Here is a 15,073-nt window from a genome sequence, read left to right as displayed (position 1 = left end):
AGACTGAACATTCTTTTAAAAAAGGAAAGAAGATATGAGTGGATTGGATTTCCAAATTTTTCTAGATTTGATTTCTAAATTTTAGTTTTTTGCTAAAATGTAAATCTCAGGTAAACAAAAAGTGGCATTTTCTTGTGATCAGTTTACATTTTTAGGAGGGTGGAGATTTCAGTTTGCCTTTTTCTCCTTAGGTTTTGTAAATTCCTTTGGTGATAAACTACGTAAGTATTAGGTGGCTGTGGTAGGTACAAAAAGGCTAACATATGGCAAGGACAGGAAATGGGAAAGCCTTTTTACTGGCAGCCAAGTGTTGTGTTGTTCCAAGGTATCATGGCAACTGTACAACCAAACCAATCCACTTGCTTAATATCTTTTTAGAGAGTAGTAAGATTGATTTGCCAATAGATGGAACAGTCTGTCAGCTATTATAAAGTGCAAAGTAATCAGCTGAACACTAATTTTGCCCTATCTGCTTACATGAGATAAAGATGCCCTATCTTCCACAGAATAAAAATACTTCATTTTCTCCTCTTAGAATTCAGATGAAAACAAGAAGTGATCTCATCTTAGAACTCTGCTCTCTAGTCTACCTTATTTCTGTCATGAAAACAAGACATTCTTTGGGAAGCACAGAGTGTCTTTACCCTTTTTTTTTTTTTTAAAGCTCGTTTATCTTGAGAGAGAGTGTGTGTGTGTGTGTGTGTGTGTGTGTGTGCGCGCGTGCGCGCGCGCGCGCCAGGGGAGGCGCAGAGAGAGAGGGAGAGAATCCCAAGCAGGTTCCATTTTATCAGCCTAACATGAGGCTCCATCCTTTGAACCATGAGATCATGACCTGAGCCGAAATCAAGATTTGGATGCTTAACCAACTGAGCCACTGAGGGGCCCCTACCTTGTTGGTTAATTTGGTTGAGAGAAGGTAACACAAGTGGGGATAGGAAAAATAAGGGCCAACTAACTTGAAAGTAAAGAATAATCCAGCTATGAGAAAAAGTCAAATTAAGCTGCTAGTTGAGGTAATGGCTGCCTCATCCATAACTGACAATTCATGATTTAACCTCTAAATTGCTGAAGGGTTCATAAATTATGACAATGTTTCACTGTAAATCTCACCTCTGCTATGAGGACTTACTGTAGATAAGTGGTATGGAGAATGGGGCAGAGAGTGCTTTTTTTGCTCCCAGTATATATAATTTCTTTAATAGAGATTTACAACAGGTTTTCATGGAGAATTTTTTCTTATGCAATACAGGAACAGGATCTATTTGATATCTATCCTTAGAAATATTGGCAGTTTTTAAACAGTTCCTCAACTGTTGCTTTTCCGTTTTGTATACTGCAAGTTCCCAAGCAACTCACATTTGCAAACATAGCTATGGATACGCTATTTGCTTTACAGTAGTTACCTGGGAATCTAGGTCTCTGCTTTTTGTTATTTTCCCCTCCCTTCCATTTCTTAATCATATATAACTAGCAACATTTACGGTTGGAAGTTGATATACAAGTTCCTAAGTCTGTGGCTGATGGTTTGTAGCCTCTAGCTTGAAGCAAGAGAAGAATGAGTAGTCAGGACCTAGTCACTTTGAATGTGGGAGGGAAGATATTCACAACAAGATCTTCTACCATAAAGCAGTTTCCTGCCTCTCGGTTGACACGAATGATAGATGGAAGAGACCAAGAATTCAAGATGGTTGGTGGCCAGATTTTTGTGGACCGAGATGGTGTTTTATTTAGTTTTATCTTAGACTTTTTGAGAACTCACCAGCTTTTATTACCCACTGACTTTTCAGACTATCTCAGGCTTCAGAGAGAGGCTCTTTTCTATGAACTAGATCCTCTGATTGATCTCTTAAACCAAGAACGCTTGCTACAGCCAAGACCTGCTTTTTTGGAGGTGCATTTCCTAAACCGACACACTCAAGCTTTTTTCAGGGTATTTGGCTCTTGCAGCAAAACAATTGAGATGCTAACTGGGAGGATTACAGTGTTTATAGAGCAACCTTCAACACTGACCTGGAGTAGTAACTCTTTCCCTCCTCAGATGATCTTGCTTCCACTGCCTCCACAAAGACCTTCTTACCACGACCTGGTTTTCCAGTGTGGCTCTGACAACACTACTGAAAACCAAACTGGAGTCAGGTATTTTGTATTTTGAGCATCTCTCTTCTATACTAGCTCCTGATGTTTCCCCTCAAAACTTAGTTTCTCATGCCTGAAACTTTTCTTAGGAAAAAATGATTACTCAAATGTTTTGGGGTAACTGGTAGAGTTGGGTAGAGTGATCAGATAATTATTGTCCAAATTGAGCTACTTTTTCAGAGTGAAAGGAGGTATTGTTATAGTATTGGGGCAAAAGGAATAAACTAAAACTGTCCAGGGAAAACTGGGACTATGATCATTTAAGTTCTAAGAGGAAATAATTTTATAGATTATGTTCCATTGCTAATGATCATTAATTTTCTTAGGACTGAGATGCCTTCCCCTCACCTCCCCAAGAGATTCCTTTAGTGGCTGCCATATAGCAGTCTCAGTTTCTCCTGATTTCCTTACAGTCTATGTATATTTGTTCTTTCAGTCCTTGAGATTTGACTACTGATTTTCCTCCATCCCACTTTATTTTTAAATACCATTAAGGCAGATATATTCCATAGCAAATTTGGTGTCCTATTACATCTCTGGCACTCTTAGACAACTCAAAATATTGGGATAGGCTGTCAGTATATTAAGGATAGTTGCTCCTGAGTCAATTATTCACTTTCTCCCTGTGTTATTCTTGGCTGGGCACTAAGGCTGATTTCTACCCTGCTGTCAGGGACACATTTTTTTTTTTCTCCTTAAAAATGTCTTAATGCTGTCCCACCATTATTTTACTAACTGTGAAAGCTGGCTTTAATTTTCAGGAGGAAAAGTAGTCTGCATATGTTTTTTACTGATACTAATTTTTTTTTTTTTTTTTTTTTTTGCGAGGAGAAAAAGTAGACTTGGTTTGGGATGTTTTCTTCAGCAGTAGCCATCGGGAGCTATCAATGTTTGCTTCTCCCACAGTACACCCCATGGTCCTACTTACTAACTGGAGAACACTGGGCAATATGACATTTCTTAAGTTTTTATACTTAATTTCCTGCTCTCCTAGAAAGGCTAAAATGTCACTTTAAAAAAAATTCTTTTTTTGATGTTTATTATTGAGACAGAGAAACAGAGCATGAATAGGGGAGGGGCAGAGAGAGAAGGAGACACAAAATCTGAAGCAGGCTCCAGGCTCCGAGCTGTCAGCACAGAGCCTGATGTGGGGCTTGAACTTACAAACTGTGAGATCATGAAGGGAGCTGAAGTTGGATGCTTAATTGACTGAGGCACCCAGGCGCCCCTGAAATGTCACTTTGGGAAAAAAGGGCCAATTAGATTCATAGGCTGATCATGAAGAGAACTTAGGACCCTATCTTTATTTCAAAGTATTTTAGGATATCTCTGTGCACAACTTTCTTTTCACTGATGGGGCACTAACATGGATATTAGCAAAAACTATCATTTTTTTAATTTTTAAATTTGATTTAATGATTAACATTTTAAAAAATGTTTTTTAATGCTTATTTATTTTTGAGAGAGAGAGAGACAGCCAGAGTGTGAGTGGGGAGGGGCAGAGAGAGAAGGAGACAAAGAATCCAAAGAAGGCTCCAGGCTCTGAGCTGTTAGTACTGAGCCAGACACAGGGCTTGAACTCATGAACTGCAAGATCATGACCTGAGCTGAAGTCAGACGCTCAACCAACTGAGACACCCAGGCGCCCCAATGATTAAGATCTTTAAGGATCTTTTTTGTTTTTTAAACTTTTAGAAACCTACAGTAAAATGGCATAATTAATTTTAAGAAGTATACAAAGTAAAAGATCCTTGAAATACTAAACACTTTAAACTCTATGCATTTGGAGAAAATAACTGGAAAAAATATACTGAAAAATAAGATTAAAAACTGAAGTTGGAATAGTTTTATATGTACAGTGCCAAGTGATTTTACCTTTGTTGTTAAGTGTTTGTGTTTAGAAATAGTACAAAATTTTTCATCGTAATGCGAGAATGGCATTATATTTAAACTTCCAAAATAGATAATTCTAAAACCAAAAGGTATTTTAATTATTAAATTTTTCATCACCAAACAGTATTTTTGTTCAGTTGCTTGAAGTTCAGAATTTTTTCCCATCCAGGAAGTGTCTGTGATTTTTATTCCCTTGTGCCAATTTCAAAGTAGGGATGGATAACCAGGTAAGGGGACATTATTGGGATTTCAGGGGATTAGATGAAAACTCTTGCCCTGAAAGGCCCACCTTAGGTACATAACCTCCTGGTTAGCAATCATTTTTATTTCTTGCTCACTCCCTGTTCTGAACTGTTCATTCAGATGTGTTTTGAAGGTGGAAAGTGGAGGAGTAAGCCTGGATGGCTCCTAAGAGTCTGCTGTATCGTGCGGCTGTTCAGGATATTCCATTCCTATGATTTAGCACTCTGCGATCTTGTTAACCTAGCAGATTGCTCAGTTACTGTCTCTCAAATTCATAGTGTAAGAAATACTTGGCTTGCATCTTGCTGAAGGCCATTCATATGATACCACATTATTAAGCTCCAGTTATGGTCACAGGATTCTAGAGCCTCTTTGGTAGCCTTTATTCTATCTGACCTTTCCTTTTTAAACTGGATCAAATGGAAAAGTGTAGTTGCTTTTTAAGTTTTTAAAATAGGTTTTGATTTTCTATATCTCAATGGGTTCTTCTATCCTTTCTTCTGCCTTAAAATCTTTCATTTCTTAATTTGACCTCGTAGGAAATCAAGTACTGTGGCTCAGTGATTTCTTCCAAGTGTTTGTTATCACCTACTATATACTATTTGTGTTTCAATTTTTTGAGATGTGCTGTAACTTTTCTTCTGACAAATGTTTCTAGGCTACACAATCAAAATCTGGGGGTTGGAAGTAGATGGAATGATTTCTGAATGTTAAAAATGTGCTGTATCAAACATAATAAACATTTTTTGATCTGTATTTTGTACTTTTATAAATCTTATATTTTATTATTTTCTTTGCCTAGAAGTGATTTCTAAATGTGAGCTACAGTTACTACTCAATTTTAATCATAATTAAAGGAGACTAAGGATATCCTACAAGTTCTTCTTATGCTATAAAACATAGAATTTACGTTACTGTGTGGAAGTAATTTAAGTTACTTTTCTTCACATCTCATAAACAAATGGTGAGAGGACTCAAAGACATTAAACTATCCTTGATAGCAATATAAAGGAGTATATAGCTATATCTTTGTGGACATGTTATGTTGACATTATTAAAGCCAATATATAGCCAATCTAGAAAATTCAGGAAATTATTTTCTTGAACTGTAGTATTAGTTCTATCAAGTATCCCAGGAAATAGAAAGTTTGTCATTTTGACTGCAGATTGTATAGCTTTTAGATCCTGTGCTTTGCTCTTTGATAATGGATAGTTATTGAATAAAAATTGATGATAAAATCTTGACTTGTTTTGTATGCAAAATTGTACCTCAAAAAATGCATTTGACATAAATAAGTCACAAAAAAACATTTGTAATGTCAGTGCTAATAAAGGGTAGAGTTAGATTTAGGGGGAAAACTATAAATGCATAAAATTTTCATTAAAATGACTGAACTAGGGGCACCTGGGTGGCTCAGTCAGTTGAGCGTCTGAATCTTATTTTCTGCTGGGGTCATGATCTGAGAGTCGTGGGATCAAGCCTCATGGCAGCCTCTGTGCTGAACATGGAGCCTCTTAAGACTCTCTCTCCCTCTCTCACTACCCCTCTCCACTGCTCTCTCAATCTCTAAAATAAAAAAAAAATTACAAAAAAAATTTTTTTTTAATGTTTGAGAGAGACAGAACGCGGAGTGGGGCAGACGTACTGAGAAAGAGACTCAGAATCTAAAGCAGGCTTCAGGCTCCGAGTGTCAGCAGAGAGCCCAATGCAGGGCCCAAACTGACAACTGTGAGGTCATGACTGGAGCCGAAGTCAGATGCTTAGCCAGGTGCCCCTAAAAAATTTTTTTTTAATGATTGAGTCAATTAATTTAATTAAGCTGATTAAAACAATATTTAGTAAGTTGAAAAAAACTGGAAATAGTTAAATTACAGTATATGAAAAATTAAGCTAATTTGTTTGATAAAATTGCTTGCTCCAGAAAATAATTTCTCAATGAAAATTCATCCATGTTGGTTATATTCCTAAATGTTGAATTAAAATGACTTTGGAGATCACAGAAAAGTCTCTTATTTTCAGTACCCTGACAAAAAGCTATTGATTTGGATTTACAAATGAAATCTCAAAATTCTTATCAAAAATGGTATGATGCCTTTGAGCCAAATTTATGTGTTTAGTTTTGCTAGTTATTAAAAGGATGCTTCATAACCAAACATTTGTTATGTGTCCTAGGTATGTTTCCATAAAACCTGATAACCGAAAATTGGCCAATGGAACTAACGTCCTCGGCATACTAATTGACACTTTATTAATGGAAGGCTTCCATCTAGTCAATGCTAGAACATTATCTTCTGAAGACAAAACTGAATGCTATAGCTTTGAAAGAATAAAAAGGCCCGAAGCTTTCACCATGAACAAAACACTGAAACCAGAAACTACCATCGTATCAGAGCAATCTCCGGAAAAAAAGTGAGGTTCTCTATTCTCTTTTAGAGTAAAGAGAAATTGCCATTTTCTTGTTTGGAAGTTCTGTACTGTGGCATGCATGTTAGTCAGATACGTACTCAGCTTAGCTTGTGGCCTTGTCTCCTAGCATGCCACCTGTGACAGCCACACCTCAACAGTGTTTAAGCCATACTGACTGCTTGCTGCTCTCTAAATAACACCATGCACTTGGTCCTTTGGCACATTTCTAATCCCAACTCAATCAATTACTAGCTATATCACTTGGCCAAGTCATCTAAGCTCTCTATGCCTCAGCTTCTTCATCTACCACATGGGGTTAATATCTCTTCCTTGTAGGGTATGTGAAAATAAAAGGAGATAATGTACTCAACACACCTGGTACATGGTAGGCACCAAGTAACTGTTAGTGATTGTGATGGTGAAGAAGAAGAAAAGGTGATGATTGGTGGCTCACTTTCTACCTCTTCTCTGCGGCCTTGTTCTCCTCCTTTCCCATGCATATTAATCAGCCCTTTCCTCCATTTAGGCTTATATGCCATCATTAAAAACAATTGTTTTTCACTTGAATGTGAGCTCAATCCACTTAACAATTTTAACACTACTATGTGTAGAGCACTGCCAAACATTTGGTGAGAGGAATAATAGAACAATAACTTTGTTATTAATTAACAAATTTTCACCTGCATTTGGTGTAAAGCTTCTGAATAACCACTACTAACATTTAAAATAAACATATACTGGGGCGCCTGGGTGGCTTAGTCGGTTAAGCGTCCGACTTTCGCTTAGGTCATGATCTCGCGGTTCGTGGGTTCGAGCCCCGCGTTGGGCTCTGTGCTGACTGCCAGCTCAGAGCCTGGAGCCTGTTTCAGTCTGTGACTCCCTCTCTCTCTGACCCTCCCCTGCTCATGCTGTCTCTCTCTCTCTCTCTCCTAGAAATAAATAAAAAAACATTAAAAAAAATTAAAAAAAAAAAAAACATATACTTTGATCTAGTGATTCCTTTTGTAGGAAGCCCTTATTTATATGTGTCATTCTGAACATGAGGATAAACATCTAGAAGAGGAAACATTAAGTCAAGGAGTATCAAGCACATAGTTGGGTTAAAAACCTGAATGGAAGCAGTTGAGTATCATTTTAAAAAGTATAATTAATTCATTCAAAAACATATGTTAAACATTTGTTAGACACCATACTAAATTTTTAGGATTAAAAAGTAAGACAATAATCCTTATTCTCAGAGAGCTCACATTCAAGGGAAAAAGTACATTATTGTAACACCAAAAGAAATAAACTCAAATTGATCAATAGGGAATAGGTAAATTATGGTTCATACAATGAAATACTATGTATCTTTTAAGAATGGGGCAACAGTTTATAAACTAGGGAAAGAATGTCAATATTTCTAAGTGGAAAAAAAGAAGGTGTAGAACAACATATAATGTGGGAAAATACTTCTACTATATATATATATATCTATATAGAGATATCTATATACCTATATAACACACACACACACAACTATCACACATATATAGTTTCCAATTGTGGAAACATACTCGTTTTCTTAGACATGTATGGAATTTTCAGCAAAGATATGGATGTTAGATGGGTATTAGGGGGACTATTATGGCATAGTATGACTTATTATCTTATACTGATATGAATGTTACTATACAATCTTTCCTGTGAAGGCCCTCCACTTACTAAACAATTTGCATTCCAGAAACTTCTAGTAATTACAGATTTGTGTACTAGGTTGTAGGGAAGAACTATATATTTAAAAAATTTTTCTAACAGTACTTCAAAAAGTTATGTATAACGTAGAAGTGCAAAATGCTTCAAGATTAGTAATGTCAAGGCTAGTAGTTGAAAATAATGACCCAAATAAGAGAAAAAGCCCTACGAATAAGTGTTTTCTTTTTGGTGGCACCTATTCCCTCCTTCCTGCAGAAAAGCCAATTTAGTTGTTTTGGCATGTCAACTTAATTTTGTGGATGATGTGTTTGGTTCCCTTGCTAGTATCATATTCTAGGACACAATATTTCTATTCTGTTAAGTTTTTGACATTTATGTGATTTAACTTGTTGGAAACAGTTGACATGGTTATATATGCAACACTGTTCCATACTGCTTTGCTGATAAGATTATTAAAAACTGATAACTGGTTAAAAAACATTGAAGCAAAAATTATTGTAACAGGTTAGCAAATAGTAAGACAGGAAATGTTTAAACTACTGTTTAATATGTTCTCAGTCATTCATATTTGCAGGGAACTACTTTGAGTTGAGAAATAAAATGTGCTAATAAAAACATATTACCTACGGAGATATATATGACAATTGTTCATTCATTCATTCATTCATTCATTCATTCATTCATTCATTCAATAGTGACATCTTCTGTGTGCCAAATACTATTTTGGACATTGGAGATACTGCAGAGAACAAACAATGCCTTCCCTCCTAGAGCGTTTTACGAAAGCAATTCATAATATTGACAATGGGTTTAATTAGAAAAACAAGCTTTTTAGTTTCTCAAAAGTTATGAGTTCACAATGCAGAGGTTTGTGGAAGAAGATAAATCTCCACCATTTAAAAAATATATTATTAAGGTAAGTGTACTTTCAGAGTAGACTGAGTTTCTTATTTACTAAAAGTTAAATACTTTAGAGATTATCTCATCTGGAGACACATCTGTCAAGATCATCTCAGTAAACTTCTTGTATTCACTCTAAAATAGAGTGGGGCACTGTCATTGAGATGTAAAGATATGCAAAACACATTGAATCTTGTTTCAGAAAGGGGGACAAGGAAACTGTAGTTTGAAGAAAACAGGGATATATTAGATGCACCACAGGCAAATTAAAAACTCTTGCCTGCTTTAGAATAAAAAAACCTTTAACATTTTCATATAGGTACACCACTTAACTCTTAACTTCTGGACTGAATTGACTTGTCAGTTTAAAAAACTTTTTTGAAGTTTATTTAGTTTTGAGAGAGCGAGAGTGGGGGACAGGGAGGGGCAGAGAGAAAGGGGGACAGAGGATCTGAAGCAAGCTCTGCGCTGACAGCAAAGAGCCAGAGCCTGATGCAGGGCTCTTTAACCATTAAGATCATGACCTAAGCCAAAGTTGGCTGTTCCACCGACTGAGTCACCCAGGACACCCCAGTTTTATTTAAAATTATAAGAAAATAATGGCAGAAGCTTGTCTTGGTTAACCATGCTGAAAACCTTGTTCTATTAAATCATATACACCTATCAATCCATCTCATATATACAAAGATGAATCATCATTAGTGACACATTAAGGTCGGTCATTCTTTTTTTAAAATGTTTTTAATGTTTATTTTTTATTTTTGAAAGAGAGAGAGAAACAGAGTGCGAGCGGGGTAGGGGCAGAGAAAGAAGGAGACACAGAAACCAAACAGGCTCCAGGTGCTAGACCATAGGGTTCCAACTCAGGAGTGGTGAGATCATGACTTGAGCCGAAGTCTGATGCTTAACTGTCTGAGCCATCCAGGTGCCCCAAGGTCTGTCATTCTTAATGGTACCATCAGTAGTTGAGCCTTCCCTTTCTCCCAATTCTGTTATGTATGTTTTATCTTCTCTCCATCACCACAGTTTCATTTCTGATAAGGTACATAGCTTATTCTTGAGCCTCAATAATTTACCTTATTAAGTCATTGGAAGTTGTCCCTAAAAAATTTTTCTGAAGAAAAATGTTGAATTTTACTCTTGAATTTAATATACAAGTCATAACTACAAAGTGTTCTTAGGTTACAGTAAAGTGGAATTAATTTGGGCTGCTTTCAAAATATATTTGAAGTTAGGAGTCCGAAATAACATGAAATGGTCATGGGAAAGGTGCTAGAGAAGTAATATATGGTTTAGGGAATCATAAGCTATTTCTAATTTGTCTTACATATTGTTTACATCTGACAAACTTCAGTTTTGCTTTATAAGTTTTTGTATTGGTTCTCTATCACAAATAATAAAAAAGGTCACATCACCAGAAACCTTGTTAGGATGACAAAATACTTGCTTATTAGAGCACTCAAAATCTCCCATATTCTACTGTTATTTTTCCTCTGTGCAGGGGAAGTTGACTCTGTTAACAGCAAGTTTAGCAATGCAGAAGAGCCACTATGAGGAAAATTTTAAAATAAATTTAGGAAATTTTATTACTTTCCTAGAGCCAAAGAACTCATGGAAGAGAACAATGTGACATCAAACTTAGTATTTCAAAGTTCAAGAAATAAAGAGTTAACATGAAAACGCATTACTAAAAATACTTAGATTCCTGAATACCAATGACCTAGTAAATGCCATCATTACTTACCAGCTTTGCCAGAGAACTACATTTCAAGAATTATGAGGCCTTCTGGGCACCTGGGTGGCTCAGCTGGTTAAGCATTCAGTTCTTGATTTCGGTCCAGATCATGATCTCAGTTTATGAGTTTGAGCCCCCCATCAGCCCAGAGCCCGCTTGGGATTCTCTCTCTCTCCCTCTCTCTCTGCCCCTCCCCAGCTTCTGCTTGCGCATGTTCTCTCTCTCTCTCTCTCTCTCCCCCTCTCTCAAAATAAATACATAAATAAACCTAAAAAAAAAAAGATCATAAGGCCTACTATCAGACCTATTAGAGATGAAAATCTATGTAAAAATTTCACAAAAAACTCATTATATAACTATTAAGCTTAGAAAATGCCTTAATATTTATCTAAACTATGAAACAGACCCAACTACAAAAATGTTTTAAAGGATAAAAAGTTAACACCTGACAGGGCACAGAATAAAAGAGCAACAACATGCAGCAAAATAAAGAGAACTTTGCTCCCCAAACTAAAATGTGCCTAAGACATGTCTAATTATACAGAATTTTTAGGCAGGCAGCATTCTGCACCTTCAAATTTCATACCAACACCTCAAATCCAGATATTATTGTTTTAAAGTGGTTTTTACTCCATCATTGGAGTAGAACAAACCCAAAACCAAGTGTTTCTATTTCACGTTACTCTCCATTATTTCTCACTCCGGTAAGCATTTGAATTTCTTTGGGTTCCCAACTTGGAAGCCAAAGAGAGGTGTGTCTTATTCTCCTTACCATAAGAGATCCGAGGAAAGTCAGGCTGCAATGTCTGAGCTTCCATGAAATCTTTTAAGATGAAGACTAGGATTGTGTTTAATACTGGTCTTTATATTCCCCCACAGTACTGGACATCTAATGGTCTCAACTGAACTGAACTGAAACACTTAGAATGCTACAGTCTCAGTGAACAGGCACTTGGAAAAACAAAAATTATAGTAGATTCAAAGATGGATGATACTTTATGAAAGAGTCTGAAAGAAATGATTTAAGCTAAAGACTACAGGAAAAAGAATCCCATGGTATTTTTCTATTAGAAGTTTACTTGCTACATTCATATAGCAAATGAAATGAAAATATTCGATGTCTATAGGAATACTAACTAGTTGAAAGTTACAGAAAATTACAATTTAATCAGATTAAAATAGCCCAGCCAAAATTTGAATATAGTATATAATTTGCTAATAAAAATGCAATGCTACAAGAAAGCTTAGTAATTAAAGAAATGTTAAGGGAATACAAGTTCAGAATGAACTTTACATGACTATAATTGATATTAAATCTTGGCTTACCTCCACATTTTAGGAGTCATAAAAATATAGAAGTTATCAGACTAGGCACATAAGTCAGATGTAACTAGGACAGAAACACAGAAAAAAATGTTACCAGTTCTGGATAACCTGATTTGAAGTCCTAAGTTCATTGAATCTGGCTTAATCAAATGGTTTAAGGATTGAGTGTGGTCCAGAAGATGTGGTATATCCAGAAGACATATTACTGACTGTTTTAAATGCTATTTTGAAAGCGTAGATTGACATTTTAAGTTTCCTTACATATCATTAAAATGAAATAGTATATTAGAAAATCAATTCAAGATGTAGAATAATACGGGATTTCTGTCTGATGAAAGTGGCTGTTTTTCACAGCAAGTAGTGACTAGGTAAACAGAGCAATCAAGATACTTACAAGAATCCTACAAAACAAGGCTTAGCTCCTAAAAAATCAAAATATTTGCTTTCAATTAAATTCCACCCCTGCCTCTTTTGGGAATTTTTTAAATTCCTGGCTAAAATTTATTAAATCCTTGTTTGAAATTTTTGGGCTAACACTTTTTTTCAGAAGCAAACCTGATTTAGGGTGAGGAGGAGAAAATCACAGGCCTCTCAGATAGAACCTTCATTTCTGCTTAACAGTGTTTCTCCATCAAAAACAAGTATTCATATAAGGAACCTCAATTATCTAAACCTATTTTTGGCCATCTTCTGGAATTTCTTGTTATATCTCCTTTGAAATGCCACGACTGCACATTTGGAAGACCTGTCTTCCTGGTTTTCAAATTTTTGTTTATTATTATAGCTCTTCAGCCAGAATGCCAGGTCTTTGTCCTGTACTGTTTCTTGAAAGTGGAGACCAGCACATTTCCCACAATTCAATTACCTGCCTTTCCATTTGAGAAATTAAAGCCATGTTAATTTTATAAAGCTTTAACTGACTGAATTATGTGAACTTTAAGTTCTCCATTTCATTCCCTCAAAATAATACGGGGAAAGATCTTTGTTTTATTAACAGACACGAAGATAAGTTCAAGAATATTAACACATATTAGTCATTGACCCTCATAACTAATATAAGTATAGAGATTTTCTTACAGGCATAAGCTTGGGATGTGACATTCTAAGGAAAATAGAGAGGTTTTTTTTTTTTTGAAATGTTTATTTAAGTTTATAGACCTAATCAAATAATTTATATAAATGTATGTTACATATTTCTTTTTAAAAGAAGTCTATTGTCCTTAATAGTTTCAGTTAGCTTGTCTACTCTTATCAGCTTTATGAAGATAACTGACAAATATACCTTTCCAGCCTGACTTTTACATAGAATTCTCTTCCTGTATATTCAGTGATCTTTACAGGATTTCAAATGGAATGCCTAGATATCTTAAGTGCAGTATTACAAAAATAGGACACATCATCTTTCTTTCTCATACTAGCTTAACCATCCTCTTTCAATGATATCACTGTTTTCTAACAGTACAGAAAATATATAATTTTTGACACCTCCCTTTTCATCTAACTCATCACAATGTTCCACAATGCTTTTTTTGAAATATCTTCAACTTATTATTTCATCTCCATTCTCAATGCCATCATTCTGTTCAGATTGTTTTTATTCCTTGATTACTATAATAGTCACATGCCCAGTTTCTTTGCCACCAGACTTTGTATCTTAGAATCCTTCTCTATATAGTCTCTATGTATCTATATGTATCTCTGTACAGTCTCTCCCTCTCTCTATATATATTGCTAGATTTAATTTCCAAAAATTCCACTACTTTGTCAATTCCATTATTTTGTTTCAAGAGGCCATATGGCCTCCCTATTTCATGCTATATGAAGACTAAAGTTCTCCGGGGCACCTGGGTTGCTCAGTTGGTTAAGCATCTGTGCTGACAGCTGAGAGCCTAGAGCCTGCTTTGGACTCTGTCTCCCTCTCTCTCTCGGCCCCTCTCCTACTTGTGCTCTCTCTCTCTCAAAAAATAAACATTAAAAAGAGAAGACTAAAGTTCTCAAACTTGTTTTCCAGGCAAAGGCCCAATTACTTAGCTTTAACCCAGTTATCCAAATTCATGTAACCTTTGCCTCAGGTCTTAAGGCAAAGGTCCCAAGTTTATTTTGTGAGGAATACTGTATTTTATTTTGCCTTAAATTCTTATCCACAAGCCAGCAAAGTCCACTGTTTAACAGTTCACTACATCTTAATTTACAGCATACAGGCCAAAAATTACAAAATGAAGACCTTTTTTAATTAAGTCAGAAGAGACAACTGTCTAATTCCCCTGTAATTCCCCAAAATTACTTACAGTTCTGTGATGAGAGTATCATCTCGTGTGGCACTTATTGCCCTTTACTAGAGTGAGCTGTTGTCAGGCACTCTGCTCTACATGGGCCATGTCTGCTTTCTGCTTCCAGTCTCAGTCCTTTCTCCACATGATCCAGGTACAGATGGAAAAGTCAGTTCTCACCTTTTGGAGGGGAAGTAGTAGTGATATAAAAATACAGGCCTAGAAAACAGGTCATAAAGCAAATCAATACAGGGGGAAAACTGCTTTGCCATATAAACCATTATTTAATTACTAGTTGAAATGTTGACTTTTGGTTTAAATGCTAAGTATAACAAGTCAACCACCCTCAAAGCCAATCAAACCTAATATCAACAAGAGGTTTTTATTTATTTATTTTTTAAAAATGTTTTATTTATTTCTAGGAGAGAGAGAGAGAGACAACGTGAGCAGGGGAGGGTCAGAAGAGAG

General features: G+C 35.8%; 1 protein-coding gene across 1 annotated transcript; it reads left to right on the top strand.

Moving 5' to 3' along the window:
- The first annotated feature begins 855 nt into the window (after window positions 1–855).
- KCNRG (potassium channel regulator) lies at window positions 856–6,686 on the top strand. The gene is made up of 2 exons (XM_039252177.1): window positions 856–2,136; window positions 6,446–6,686. The coding sequence occupies exons 1-2, from the start codon at window positions 1,556–1,558 to the stop codon at window positions 6,684–6,686; spliced, it is 822 nt and encodes a 273-aa protein (XP_039108108.1). The 5' UTR covers window positions 856–1,555.
- The last annotated feature ends 8,387 nt before the right edge of the window (window positions 6,687–15,073 follow it).

Source organism: Hyaena hyaena, unplaced genomic scaffold (assembly GCF_003009895.1).
Source record: "Hyaena hyaena isolate Hyena2069 unplaced genomic scaffold, ASM300989v1 scaffold_410, whole genome shotgun sequence".
NCBI lineage: Eukaryota > Metazoa > Chordata > Mammalia > Carnivora > Hyaenidae > Hyaena > Hyaena hyaena.
Note: the sequence above shows the minus strand (reverse complement) of the source record. Positions and strands in the feature narration are given on the sequence as shown.

Coding starts and splice junctions, on each gene's coding strand:
- KCNRG (XM_039252177.1), top strand. CDS start 1,556: ATGAGTAGTCAGGACCTAGTCACTTTGAATGTGGGAGGGAAGATATTC. Junction 2,137..6,445: donor GAAAACCAAACTGGAGTCAG/GTATTTTGTATT, acceptor TATGTGTCCTAG/GTATGTTTCCATAAAACCTG.